General features: G+C 42.6%; 1 protein-coding gene across 1 annotated transcript; it reads right to left on the reverse strand.

Annotated features, from left to right (window-relative positions):
- Positions 1-200: 200 nt before the first annotated feature.
- Positions 201-10,732, reverse strand: LOC311107201 (large ribosomal subunit protein uL30-like). The gene is made up of 6 exons (XM_084149696.1): positions 10,673-10,732; positions 9,375-9,483; positions 9,111-9,274; positions 8,486-8,623; positions 1,116-1,225; positions 201-915 (listed from the first exon to the last, which is right to left on the reverse strand). Exons 1-6 carry the CDS (start codon positions 10,690-10,692, stop codon positions 707-709), a joined length of 750 nt encoding a protein of 249 aa, XP_084005822.1. The 5' UTR covers positions 10,693-10,732; the 3' UTR covers positions 201-706.
- Between the last annotated feature and the right edge of the window lie 2,526 nt (positions 10,733-13,258).

A 13,258-nucleotide genomic window follows, 5' to 3' on the forward strand; every position in this document is an offset into this window, starting at 1 on the left:
TAGCTTGTGTCGTGTCCCGTCCCTCCATTGCAGCACCCTGGGATGCATTTTCCCAGGTCTCTTCCCCCCCCCCCCTCCCTGCTGGATGAGTCACATCTCCCTAAATTGATTGTGACACACTGAGCAGCCAGTGGCAGGAGAACCTTTGAGGAAGAAATAGCAGGAATTGAGACAAAAAAAGGGGGCATCATTTTCTGCACCCAAGTACAAAACAAATTCTTGTTTCAGTTTATTGAAAAATAAACACATTAATCTCACATAGATAGTATGCATAATTACATCCCTTCGACAACCAGAGGGGCAAAGTAAGTAGTGATAATGCCATTAGAATCTCCATAGAATGGCCTTAATATGGAAACGCTGCAGAGGTGGTAACATGAGATTACCAATTGTCCAACAAAAGGGCGAGACAATAACTACTATCTAATCACAACGTAGTTCAGAAAGGCGTAGTCTGTCCATGTCTTAAATTCTGATCAGGTCCAGTATTAATTCTGCCAGCTGGGTCCCAGGGGTGTTAAGACAAAGATGAATTGAATCCTTATGAATCTGTAAGGGATTTATTTATCTCATGCCACACTGGGCAACTCATAATCTTGCAGACATGAAGAAAATGAATTACAGAACCACCAATGAATAAGCTATGGAAAAAAAGGTTAATCACTGGCTCTAGGAAAGAGTCTGTGAAAGTGTCTGTCATGCAGCCTCAGTTGAGCTGCCTGATGATTGAGTTAATGTCCGTCCCTCTGGGTCCTGGGTTGCCGATGTCCTTCAAAAGACCTGCCTTGTCCCTGGCAGCGTGACGAGCCACAGACAGCTTGAACGGCCATATGAAGTTGCTGACCACACGGAAGTTCTTCCCCACAGAGTAGATCTCATGGATCAGGTCCTCTAGACAGATGATACCATACTTGCCTGAGAGGAGATGATGTAAACATTGTACATGTATCTCAATGAAAATCACTGTGGGAAAACCACCATTTCATATTCTCTGCACGATCTGAGTGTGACGCAACTTATATTTTTTAGCTAAATTTGACATGCACATACAAAATTTACCAAGACTTGTGTTACTTCAGACTGATGAAAAATACATTATAAATTGTGATCCTTACCCATATGCTGCTCAATGAGTGTGTTGTCTGTGAGAGCGACCCTTCGCTTGTCAATCTTTGCCTGTCCTCTTTTCAAGATCAGCTCACGAACAGACTTCAAGTTGGGAAACCTGTTTAGTGTGAATAATTCACCATCGTTAGTACAGTATTGTCCAACTAGTTGGTTCTACAGGTATCAAGTTAAGTTAATGTTACGTGCACAAGTACAGTGAAATGTCTTTCTTGCAAGCTCTAAACCCAACAATGCAGTATTACACTGAACAAAAACATAACGCAACAACTGCAAAGATTTGACTGAGTTAAAGTTTAAGGAAATCAATCAATTTAAATTAATTAATTAGGCCCTAATCTATGATTTCATATGACTGGGAATAGATTGGTCACAGATCCATAAAAAAATAAGGAGGGGCGTGGATCAGAAAACCAGTCAGTATCTGGTGTGACCACCATTTGCCTCATGCAGCGAGACACATCTTCTCAGAGTTGATCAGGCTGTTGATTGTGGCCTGTGGAATGTTGACCCACTTCTCTTCAATGGCTGTGCGAAGTCTCTGGATATTGGCGGGAACTGAAACACTCTGTCGTACGTCAATCCAGAGCATCCCAAACATGCTCAATGGGTGATATCTGGTGAGTATGCAGGCCATGGAAGAACTTGAATATTTTCAGCTTCCAGGAATTGTGTAAAGATCCTTGTGACATGGGGCTGTGCATTATGCTGAAACATAAGGTGATGGCGGCGGATGAATGGCACAACAATGGGCCTCAGGATCTCGTCACGGTATCTCTGCGTTCAAATTGCCATCGATAAAATGCAATTGTGTTCGGTGTCCGTAGCTTATGCCAGCCCATACCATAATCCCACCACCACATCAGCAAACCGCTTGCCCACACGACGCCATACTCGTGGTCTGCAGTTGTGAGGCCGGTTCGACGTACTGCCAAATTCTCTAAAACGATGTTGGAGGCGACTTATGGTAGAGAAATGAACATTCAATTCTCTGGCAACAGCTCTGGTGGACATTCCTGCAGTCAGCATGCCAATTGCATGCTCCCTCAAAACTTGAGACATCTGTGGCATTGTGTTGTGTAACAAAACTGCACATTTTACAGTGGCCCTTTGTCCCCAGCACAAGGTGCACCTGTGTAATGACCGTGTGGTTTAATCAGCTTCTTGATATGCCACACCTGTCATGTAAAATGCTCCATAACAGGGATGCAAATAAATGTGTAGATTTGAGGGAAATAAGCTTTTTGTGCGTATGGAACATTTCGGGGATCTTTTATTTCAGCTCATGAAACATGGGACCAACACTTCACATGTTGAGTTTATATTTTTGTTCAGTGTAAAAATAACAAGGTAGAACAAAAACACGAGAAATACAAATTGGAACATGAGAAAGTAAGCCACACACAGGGTCAGTTCCAATACCATATTTATAATGTGCAGGGATACTGGAGTGATAGATATGTATAGGGGTAAGGTGACTTGGCATCAGGATATGAGAGGCAGTAGCAGCAGCGTATATGATGATTGTATGTGAGTGTGTGCGCGCGTAGAGTCAGTATAATTGTGTATGCATGTTATGTGTGTCAGTAAATGAAGTGTGCCTGAGTGTGTAGGGTCCTGTGAGTGTGCATAGACAGCGCAAAAATAAAATGCACTATATACAAAAGTATGTGGACACTCCTTCAAATTAGTGGAATCGGCTATTTCAGCCACCCACATTGCGGACATGTGTATAAAATCGAGCATACAGCCATGCAATATTCATACACTAACATTGGCAGAAGAATGTCATTACTGAAGAGCTGGGTAACTTTCAACGTGTCTCTGTCATAGAATGCCACCTTTCCAACAAGTTTGCCCTTCTAGAGCTGCCCCAGTCAACTGTAAGTAATGTTATTGTGAAGTGGAAACGTCTAGGAGCAACAACGGCTCAGCCGCAAATAGTCTGTCCTCGGTTGCAACACTCACTACCAAGTGGCCGCTGGAAGCAACGTTATCACAAGAACTGTTCGTCGGGAGCTTCATGAAATGGGTTTCCATGGCCAAGCAGCCGTACACAAGCCGAAGTTCACCATGCACAATGCCAAGCGTCAGCTGGAGTGGTGTAAAGCTCACCGCCACTGGACTCTGGAGCAGTGGAAACGCGTTCTCTGGAGTGACGAATCACGCTTCACCATCTAGCAGTCTGACAGATGAATCTGGGTTTGGCGGATGCCAAGCGAACGCTACCTGCCCTAATGCAGTGCCAACTGTAAAGTTTGATGGAGGAGGAATAGTGGTCTGGGGCTGTTTTTCATGGTTCGGGCTAGGCCCCTTAGTTACAGTGAAGGGAAATCTTAACGCTACAGCATACAATGACATTCTTCACAATTCTGTGCTTCCAACTTTGTGGCAACAGTTTGGGGAAGGCCCTTTCCTGTTTCAGCATGACAATGCCCCCGTGCACAAAGCGAGGTCCATACCGAAGAAATGGTTTGTAGAGATCTGTGTGGAAGAACTTGACTGGCCTGCACAGAGCCCTGACCTCGACCCCATCGAACACCTTTGGCTTTGGTGACTGGAGTCTAACAATTTTCTGGGCCTTCCTTTCACACCGCTGTTGCGGCTTCTTCGACTGTGCGCGGACCATTTTCAGACCTTATTGATTTGGACATAGAGGAACTTGAAGTTATTGTGGTGTAAAGTACTTACAGTGGGGGAAAAAAGTATTTAGTCAGCCACCAATTGTGCAAGTTCTCCCACTTAAAAATATGAGAGAGGCCTGTAATTTTCATCATAGGTACACGTCAACTATGACAGACAAATTGAGAAGAAAAAATCCAGAAAATCACATTGTAGGATTTTTAATGAATTTATTTGCAAATTGTGATGGAAAATAAGTATTTGGTCACCTACAAACAAGCAAGATTTCTGGCTCTCACAGACCTGTAACTTCTTCTTTAAGAGGCTCCTCTGTCCTCCACTCGTTACCTGTATTAATGGCACCTGTTTGAACTTGTTATCAGTATAAAAGACACCTGTCCACAACCTCAAACAGTCACACTCCAAACTCCACTATGGCCAAGACCAAAGAGCTGTCAAAGGACACCAGAAACAAAATTGTAGACCTGCACCAGGCTGGGAAGACTGAATCTGCAATAGGTAAGCAGCTTGGTTTGAAGAAATCAACGGTGGGAGCAATTATTAGGAAATGGAAGACATACAAGACCACTGATAATCTCCCTCGATCTGGGGCTCCACGCAACATCTCACCCCGTGGGGTCAAAATGATCACAAGAAAGGTGAGCAAAAATCCCAGAACCACACGGGGGGACCTAGTGAATGACCTGCAGAGAGCTGGGACCAAAGTAACAAAGCCTACCATCAGTAACACACTACGCCGCCAGGGACTCAAATCCTGCAGTGCCAGACGTGTCCCCCTGCTTAAGCCAGTACATGTCCAGGCCCGTCTGAAGTTTGCTAGAGTGCATTTGGATGATCCAGAAGAGGATTGGGAGAATGTCATATGGTCAGATCAAACCAAAATAGAACTTTTTGGTAAAAACTCAACTCGTCGTGTTTGGAGGACAAAGAATGCTGAGTTGCATCCAAAGAACACCATACCTACTGTGAAGCATGGGGGTGGAAACATCATGCTTTGGGGCTGTTTTTCTGCAAAGGGACCAGGACGACTGATCCGTGTAAAGGAAATAATTAATGGGGCCATGTATCGTGAGATTGAGTGAAAACCTCATTTTGAATGCTTAGCAGGACAGGAAAATGGTCCAATTCACGCACTTGCCAACAGAACATCCCTGGTCATTCCTACTGCCTCTGATCTGGTGGACTCACTAAACACACATGCTTTGTTTGTAAATTATGTCTGAATGTTGGTGTGCCCCTGGCTATCTGTAAATAAATTTAAAAAACAAAATGGTTTGCTTACTATAAGGAATTTGAAATTATTTATATTTTTGATACTTAAGTATATTTTAAACCAAATACTTTTCTACTTTTACTCAAGTAGAATTTTACTGGGTGACTTTTACTTGAGTTATTTTCTATGAAGGTATCTTTAGTTTTACTCAAGTATGACAATTGGTTACTTTTTCCCACCACTGGACCCGCTCCAATGCAGCCCCGTCGATGTGGATGGGGGCGTACTCTCCCCCCAGTTTCCTGTAGTCCACGATCAGCACCTTGGTCTTACTGACATTGTTGTCCCGGCACCACACTGCCAGGTCATTGACCATCTCCCTGTAGGCTGTCTCATTGTCGCCGGTGATCAAGCCTACCAGCATCGTGTCGTCAGCAAACTTGATGATGGTGTTGGAATTGTGCATGGCCACGCAGTCATGGGTGAACAGGGCGTACAGGAGGGGACTAAGCACACACCCGTGTGGGGCCCCCTTGTTAAGGGTTAGCATGGCGGAGGGCATGTTGCCTACCCTCGCCACCTGGGGTCGGCCCGTCAGGAATTCCAGGATCCAGTTGCAGGTGTTCAGTCACTGGGTCCTAAGATGGTGACGAACTTGGAGGGGACAATGGTGTTGAACGCTGAGCTGTAGTCAATGAACAGCATTTTCACATAAGTATTGCTCTTATCTAGGTAGGTGAGGGCAGTGTGGAGAACAATTGAGATTGCGTCGTCTATGGATCTGTTGGGGCGATATGCAAATTGGAGTGGGTACAGGGTGTCTGGAATGATGGCGTGGGTGTGCCATAACCAGCCTTTCAAAGCACTTCATGATTGCAGATGAGAGCACTACAGGGTGGTAGTCATTGTGGCATGAAGACTTAGAGTTATTAGGAACAGGAATGATGGATGGTGGTCAGTTTAAGGCATGTGGGGATTACAGACTGGGACAAGGAGAGGTTGAAAATGACAGTGAATATGCCTGCCAGCTGTTCTGCGCATGCATCTTGGAATACTGTCCGGCCCCGCGAGTGTTGACCTGATTAAAAGACCTTACTCACGTTGGCCTCGGAGAGCGAGCTCGACCAGTCCTCTGGGTCGGTGGAGGCCCTCACGGCACAGTGTTGTTATTGTAGAGTTCTTCTGGTAGAGCTATATCGTTGGGCAGACCACAGCTGGTTCTTCCTTTGTAATCTGTAATGGACTGTAGCCTCTGCCACATGCCTCGGAGCCTGGAATAATATCCACCTTATTCCTATATTGTCCTTTTGCTCGTTTGATGACTCTGCGGAGGTCGTAGCGGGACTTCTTGTACTTGTTCCAGTCCTCAGCCGTTGCCTCAAGGTTGGCTGCCCTGTGTGCGGTAGCCCTGCCCTTTATTTTAGCGCCAACCTCAGCGTTAGTCCAGGGCTTTTGATTGGGGAAGCAGTGAACCTTCACTGTGGGGACATCGCCGATGCATTTCCTAATGAAGCCGGTGACTGAGGTGGTTAGCTCATCGAGTCACGGAACATATTCCAATCAGCGCTAGCAAAGCAGTCCTGTAGCATAATCTCTGATTCCGATTACCGTTTCTCAACGGAGCGAGTCACAGGTACTTCCTGTTGGAGCTTCTGCTAAACATGATCCGATTTGCAGAATGGGGATGAGGGAGGGCGTTGTATGCCTGCTTGTGGGTAGAGTAACAGTGGTCTAGGACTGTATCGCCCCTAGTGGCAAAGGAGACATGTTGATGGCAGTTGGGCATCACGTGTCTTAATGACGCAGAATTAAAATCGCCGGCAACAAGAAAGGCAACCTCCGGGTGCAAGTTTTCCTGATTGTTTATAGCGTGTCATTTTTCTTGTTCTGAGGTGGAATGTATACAAACAGTCACGATAACAGCTGAAAACTTCCTCGGCAGGTAGAAGGGTCAGCATTTGATCATCAGGTATTCCAAGACGGGTGAACAATGGGTCGAGACTTCCACTGTGCTCGAGTCAACAGACCATTTGTTGTTGATGAAGAGGCAAAACCTTCCTACTCTCGATTTCCTTGACTCTACTGTCCTGTCCGCTTAGTGAATGGATAGCCATGGGGGCAATGTTCCCTCTAAGCTCCCCGGGACTGCCGGCTAGAATAAATATCAGCCCGTGCAGAGAAGCACGAGATTGAACTTCACTCAACTTTCTAGTTTTCCCATGTTAGTTAACACTAATAACATTTCCCTTTACTGTGGGAATTGTGATCGAATTAACGCAATAGACCAATTCAATGCAACATACCCAAACAAAAACAAACTATGCAAGAGATTGTTGTAGGCAGAACGCATTGGAGTAGGATTCTATTGCGACTCAGACCGTACCCTACACAGACCAGTGCGCCATAACCAATCAGAGCTGCAGTAAGCCTATATGCAAATAGACCATTGCCATATATGGATTTGTGCCATTCACGTTTTACAGCAGGAGCTGTTGCGATTATTATGTGCTTGTTTTGAGATCAAAGCGAGAGCTGCATGTTGCCACATGTGCACTTTTGTTCATATTCTTAGCTAGTTAGTGAGTTATTAGCCCAGTTATAGCTCATTTGTAGTCAGCAATGTGGGAGTGATTGCTTCCTACAAGAGCACAAAACATGTACATTTCTAGCCATCTTTGAAAAGCAAGTCAGGTAGAGTTTTTTTTTTTTTTATGTCTTAAAAGGGGCAGTGTTGTATTTTGAGACAGGCTTAAATAAGCTTAGTCACCAATAAGGAGAGGGTAGCATAATTTGTCTGATTCTCTGTAATAATGGCATGGGAATAATTAATTGTATTTTGTTAAGTGGTTTCTTGCATCAAACACCACAACAAAATGTTTAGTCACCTTATCTGAAGGACAAGTGGATAAACAGGCTAATGTCAAGCCCTGCATGTTTTTTTTCAAAAGTCTCATGGAACGTAGGCCTACATTTTACACCACACATTGGCTGCTACTGTAGGCTGAATGATATAACCGCTATTTCCATGTTGAGATGCATGTTCTCCATTTTTTTAATTATTTTTTTTCAAGGTGGCCCACACTACTTGGCCACTTAAAACTGTAAATTAAAGCGGGTACAGCCTCAGTGTTCACAGTAAACGTGCGCCGGAAGTTACACAGAAATCTCACAAGGTTCAAGTTTGCGCTCAGCAGACCTGAAATTTGCTCAGTGCTAAAAAATATTAGAGGGAACATTGTCCAAAAGCCATGTTGCAGAGAATATTGCAGTTACGAGAGTCCCGTTGGAAGCAAATCCGCAATCGGAGGTCATCAATCTTATTATCAAGTGACTGAACAGGTGAGTCGAAGGCGTAATTGAGGTAAGTAACTGCCGATCTGATGTTCAAAAGTTATTGTTGGTTATAAGAAATGATAGCGGATACGTCAAAGTGGATTCATCTCATTACATGAAGTTGATATGCTATTCATTCTCACAAAAGTCAGACCCTCACCTCTTACTTACCCCCATGCCACATAAGGCTCAACCATTTTCAACATAGCCATAGAGGTCTTGTTCACTTTGACAAAGGCACCGCTGAAGATCTTTCTTAGTCGTAACATCTGGATCACCTTCTGAACTCTGGGACTGACTCCTTTGATCCTGCACAGAGAGAAAATATGAAAATGTTACCTCAATATTCAGCCAGACCACTAAAGATGAGCTGATGAAAGTGTAATTCCAGATGATTTTGACTGTGCACAGCCACTTCCACTCCATTGTGAGTATACAATAAGTATGTGAACACAAACTCTTTAGCTGTATTCTTCAGCTGCAATAGCCTAAAGTGTCTACATATCAAAGCATTAAAATATTTGAGAATAGTGTATATTTTTCTTTGTTGTTAGTCTTGTTATTTTTTTATGTAGTCGTGTTGTTAGTTTGAATTTGTGTTGCTGATCTTGTCCATTAGTGTTCTGTATTTTGTCATGTTCTATGTTGTGTGGACCCCAGGAAGAATAGCTGCTGCTTCAACAGCTAATGGGGATCTGAATAAAAATCATAACATTCGCTCAAAAAGGGTTGTCAACAGCTTTATGTGTACCACCATTGCAATCAGATCATGTAGCTACAGATTTCAGTCACTCACTCTCTGATGCGGACAGCGAAGGCCAGTCGGTTCTTTGCAGGGGGCATGGCTGGAGCTGGTCTGTGATCTGCTCTCCTGATACGCGTTTCATCGCGATGTTTTCTATGGTTCTCCTTCAGGAAGTCCTCCAAGCGCTTGAACTTCAAGGGTTTGCCTTTGGATACCTGGATGAACACATCTACACTTGTTGATGTCCAACAACTTTATCAAAACTTTCATAGTGAATAAAAGACCACAATGGTAAAACTGACCACAGCTAATTACCTTTCTCTTCTCTAGAAGTGCACGCTTTGCCTCAGTGGCTTTGATGGCTTGATAGGCCTTCCTCTTCTTCAGAAGGTTCTCAGGAACCAACTTTATCACCCTCTTCGCTCTAAACAAGTTTCAAGTTTTATTAGTCATATGTACAGGATACACATGATATACACGTCCAACAAAATGCTTACTTTCTGGTTCCTTCCCTACAATAAGAAATAATACGGACAAAGTAAATGAACAAGACAACAAAAACATCAACACTCATACAGAGAATACAATGGTGAGATAAAAATGACAAAGCACACTGAACTATAGACCACTTTCCAGTAATTGACACACTGATTGGCGCGACTCTTGGTGGCAGTAAGAAAGTCATCGCCATCTGCGCCCATTCAACAGCCTAGATTTATATTATTACATCATTTTTTTTCTTGGGGGGGGTGTTCTCATATGCTTACAATGATGTTTTGATTCATGAATTAACAGTCGCAAAGATAACATTTTGTTGTGGTCTTTGCAAAATACCGCTTTTGGATGCAGCAGTTAGCGAGAATGCTAACGCTCACTGATATAGGCTGTAGCTAACGCTAGCCAAAGAGCCATTTTACTGGTTGAAGTGTTTTAAGTATAATGCAGTTGATTTGCAATGACACATTTACATCATTTAGCAGACGCTCTTATCCAGAGCGACTTACAAATTGGAAACAAACATTGTATTAAGCAGGACATTCATACGAACCTTCAAATCCAATTATTAAGCAGGAAATTCATACGAACCTTCAAATCCAATTATAATCCAAAAGTAGTGTTAAATGCACTCAAACAACTCCCCCTTGTTCTGCCACCAATTTGGGCGCACCGCCCTCGTGCGGCAATGTTTGCAAACACAGAAAGGGGTCTATTGATAAGATTATTCCCCTATCCAGCTGTGACAAAAAACATGACACACGGATCTGATTGAGTGAAATGAGGTTAGCTTGCCAGCCTTTGAAGGCAAACCAAAATAAAACTAGTTACATGCCATTCTGGTCACATTGCACAATTATTTGTTTGCAGATTGTGTCGTGTTTGTGTCGAAAAGGTAAAATGTCATTATGTTTGCATAGTTATGGCTGATGGACTATCATGTGTAACTAACCAAATTATCTAGCGCTCTGTATTGCGTATCTTTCAGACAAATCATAAAAACACATGGCTTGACGGAATTCTATTGGGCTAATGTTACATTTAAGCCAGAGAAAATGTATAAGAATTATTAATTTAGCAAAGGATGCACTTAGATCGACATGTAAACAAATACGTACTCAGAATCCTGTTCTGCCATCACGAATCCGATGCATGCATAAAAAGATGTGCCGTCGCAGAAAAACTACGTCAGACTCCCCATCCTCCTTATATCTAATCTGCCACCTAGTGGAGTGGAGTGCGAAGTGAAAAACAATAACAAGTGTTCAGTTTACCTCTAAAAACAATAGGTATTGTCCTGAATATATTTCTTACATAACAATGTATACGAAGTAAGTTGAGAAATAGTCTTAACTGTGCAAACTGCCTTCATTGTCAAATTAAAGCTACAGATGCTTGTAAAAAATAAAAATACCCATTCATAACAAAAACATCAGGCTCTATAAGAGGATGTTGGTGCAACTGTTTTAAATCTCTATGGTGACATTTCAAGTACAGCTTGCTTCTTTGGCCTCTCCTCATGAACGAGCCTATTTGCTGTCATTGTGCGTGCACGAGCTACCCTTGTTTGTTTGTGTAGCGAGATATTGAAAATGGCGGAGAGGAGAGACCAACGCGACATAAAGAATCAAATATTAGTAAACCGTGAATGACAATTTCAAAAAGACAAATTGGATTTCGGAATAACTTTATTTTTGAAGGAGAGACGGAGTAATGTATAGCTGAAGACAGCGAACTGATTTTGAAACTGGCTTTGAATTAGCTAACATTGCTAATCTCGCTAGTTTCAATTAGTGTGATTTTTACTCGCCGTAGGCTTGTTTGTCAATTAGCTGACGTTAGCCTACAACCATGTTTCACCTGGCTTGTGTCAAACTACAGCGCCAGAACACATTATCCATAGCGTGTGGAAGAGATTGATTCATGGAGCGGCAGAACAGAACACCAAGACACCCAAACTAGCTGGCAGGCTGGTTGGCTAATTTATGGGCTTTACTGTAAAATATTTACATCGGAATTAGCCACGTTATGCATGGCAATTGCGCATCTAACTTGAAACAACTCCAATAGATTGCATTGAGATCGAATAAATACAGAAGATAATCACCAATCAACGTATACGGGGACTGAGAAACAGGTAAGTCAGCACAACACCCTGCAGAACTGCCGCAAAATAGATTACTAAACCAGATTTAGCCACGGACAGCGAACTAGCCAACTAGCTAGTAGCGAAGGATCAAACGTGAAGTGGGCCAGTTTAGCCAGCTAACGGTGACCTTCCAATAAATCATTCAATTGAAACAATGTATTTGATACCGGTATAGCAAAACGTTAATTTGAGAGCTTGCAAACAACTTGATTTGTTTGAGAAATATGCTGCATGTAAGGAAGACCGCCAACGTTGAATCCTTGACCCAGTACCCAGTACTAGTGGATGTGTGATTTTTGGCAATCACTCTTTATGAAGTAGTAGAGCACGTGCCTCTTGTTTGCAAGATGGCGAACTATCTGTACTTATAATGCAATCTTTGATCCAATTAATTGTTTTCATTGCTACATTAGTGTCCCTCTTTGGTTAATCAAACATTATAGTAATAATAATAATAATAATATGGCATTTAGCAGACGCTTTTATCCAAAGCGACTTACAGTCGTGCGTGCATACATTTTTGTGTATGGGTGGTCCCGGGGATCGAACCCACTACCTTGGCGTTACAAGCGCCGTGCTCTACCAGCTGAGCTACAGAGGACCATGCTGGGAAGTTGAAACATTCTCCCGACCTAGCCATTCACACCAGGTGAATTGGGCTTATTTTTATTGGCCAAGGTAGCTAATCAATTTGTGATGATGGCAACTTCATTGACAGGTTTGCACCTGCAATGGTGTGATTGGACTTATTATGCAATTATGGACGTTGCTTTGGCCACACCACCAGTGAGGCATTTCCTTCAATCAAATTTAAGTACATGTAGTGATATTACCTTCAGTTGTGGACTGTCTTTTATTACACATTTATAGTATTTTATACCATGGCATTGTTGAATACTCGTTTCTGATTTGCTTGAATGGCATTCTAGAGCATGCAGTATTTCCCTATATAGAGTACCACAGTATGAGTCATTATTTTCCATAGAATGCATAGCCTCTTGTTCATTATCCCTTAGGTAATTTATTGAATTCTTATTAGCTTTGTGGTGGAGGATCTAAGAATCCAAAATTTAATTCAGGTTTCTTTATGCACGTTTGGTTGTAAATGCAATGCAATTAGAATAGGCCTAGCAAAAAGTGTAGTGTGTAGGCTATAGGCTAGGCCTCATTGGCTGCGTTTATACAGACAGCCCAATTCTGATCTTTCTTTTCACTAATTGGTCTTTTGACCAATTAGATCAGCTCTGAAAAAGATCTAATGTGAAAAGATATGATGTGATTGGTCAAAAGACCAATTAGTGGAAAAAATATATCAGAATGGTCTGCCTGTGTAAATACAGCCAAGGACTGAAGTCAATGCAATCAGGCCTCAGCTATGCAGGTCAAAGTTGGTAGGTACTCTCTTCACCAGCAGTTTTATTTGCATTTATTGTTGCACTGCTATCAAGGTTCGGAACAAATAGGTCATATTTGACCACTATTTTGAACTCCTTTATCAAATCTTAATACTCTTTATTTCCCCCATCTGGATTTGTTTCCTCTTGCTGAAGGAGAG

The sequence above is a fragment of the Coregonus lavaretus genome (assembly GCF_964263955.1).
Source record: "Coregonus lavaretus genome assembly, chromosome: 31".
NCBI lineage: Eukaryota > Metazoa > Chordata > Actinopteri > Salmoniformes > Salmonidae > Coregonus > Coregonus lavaretus.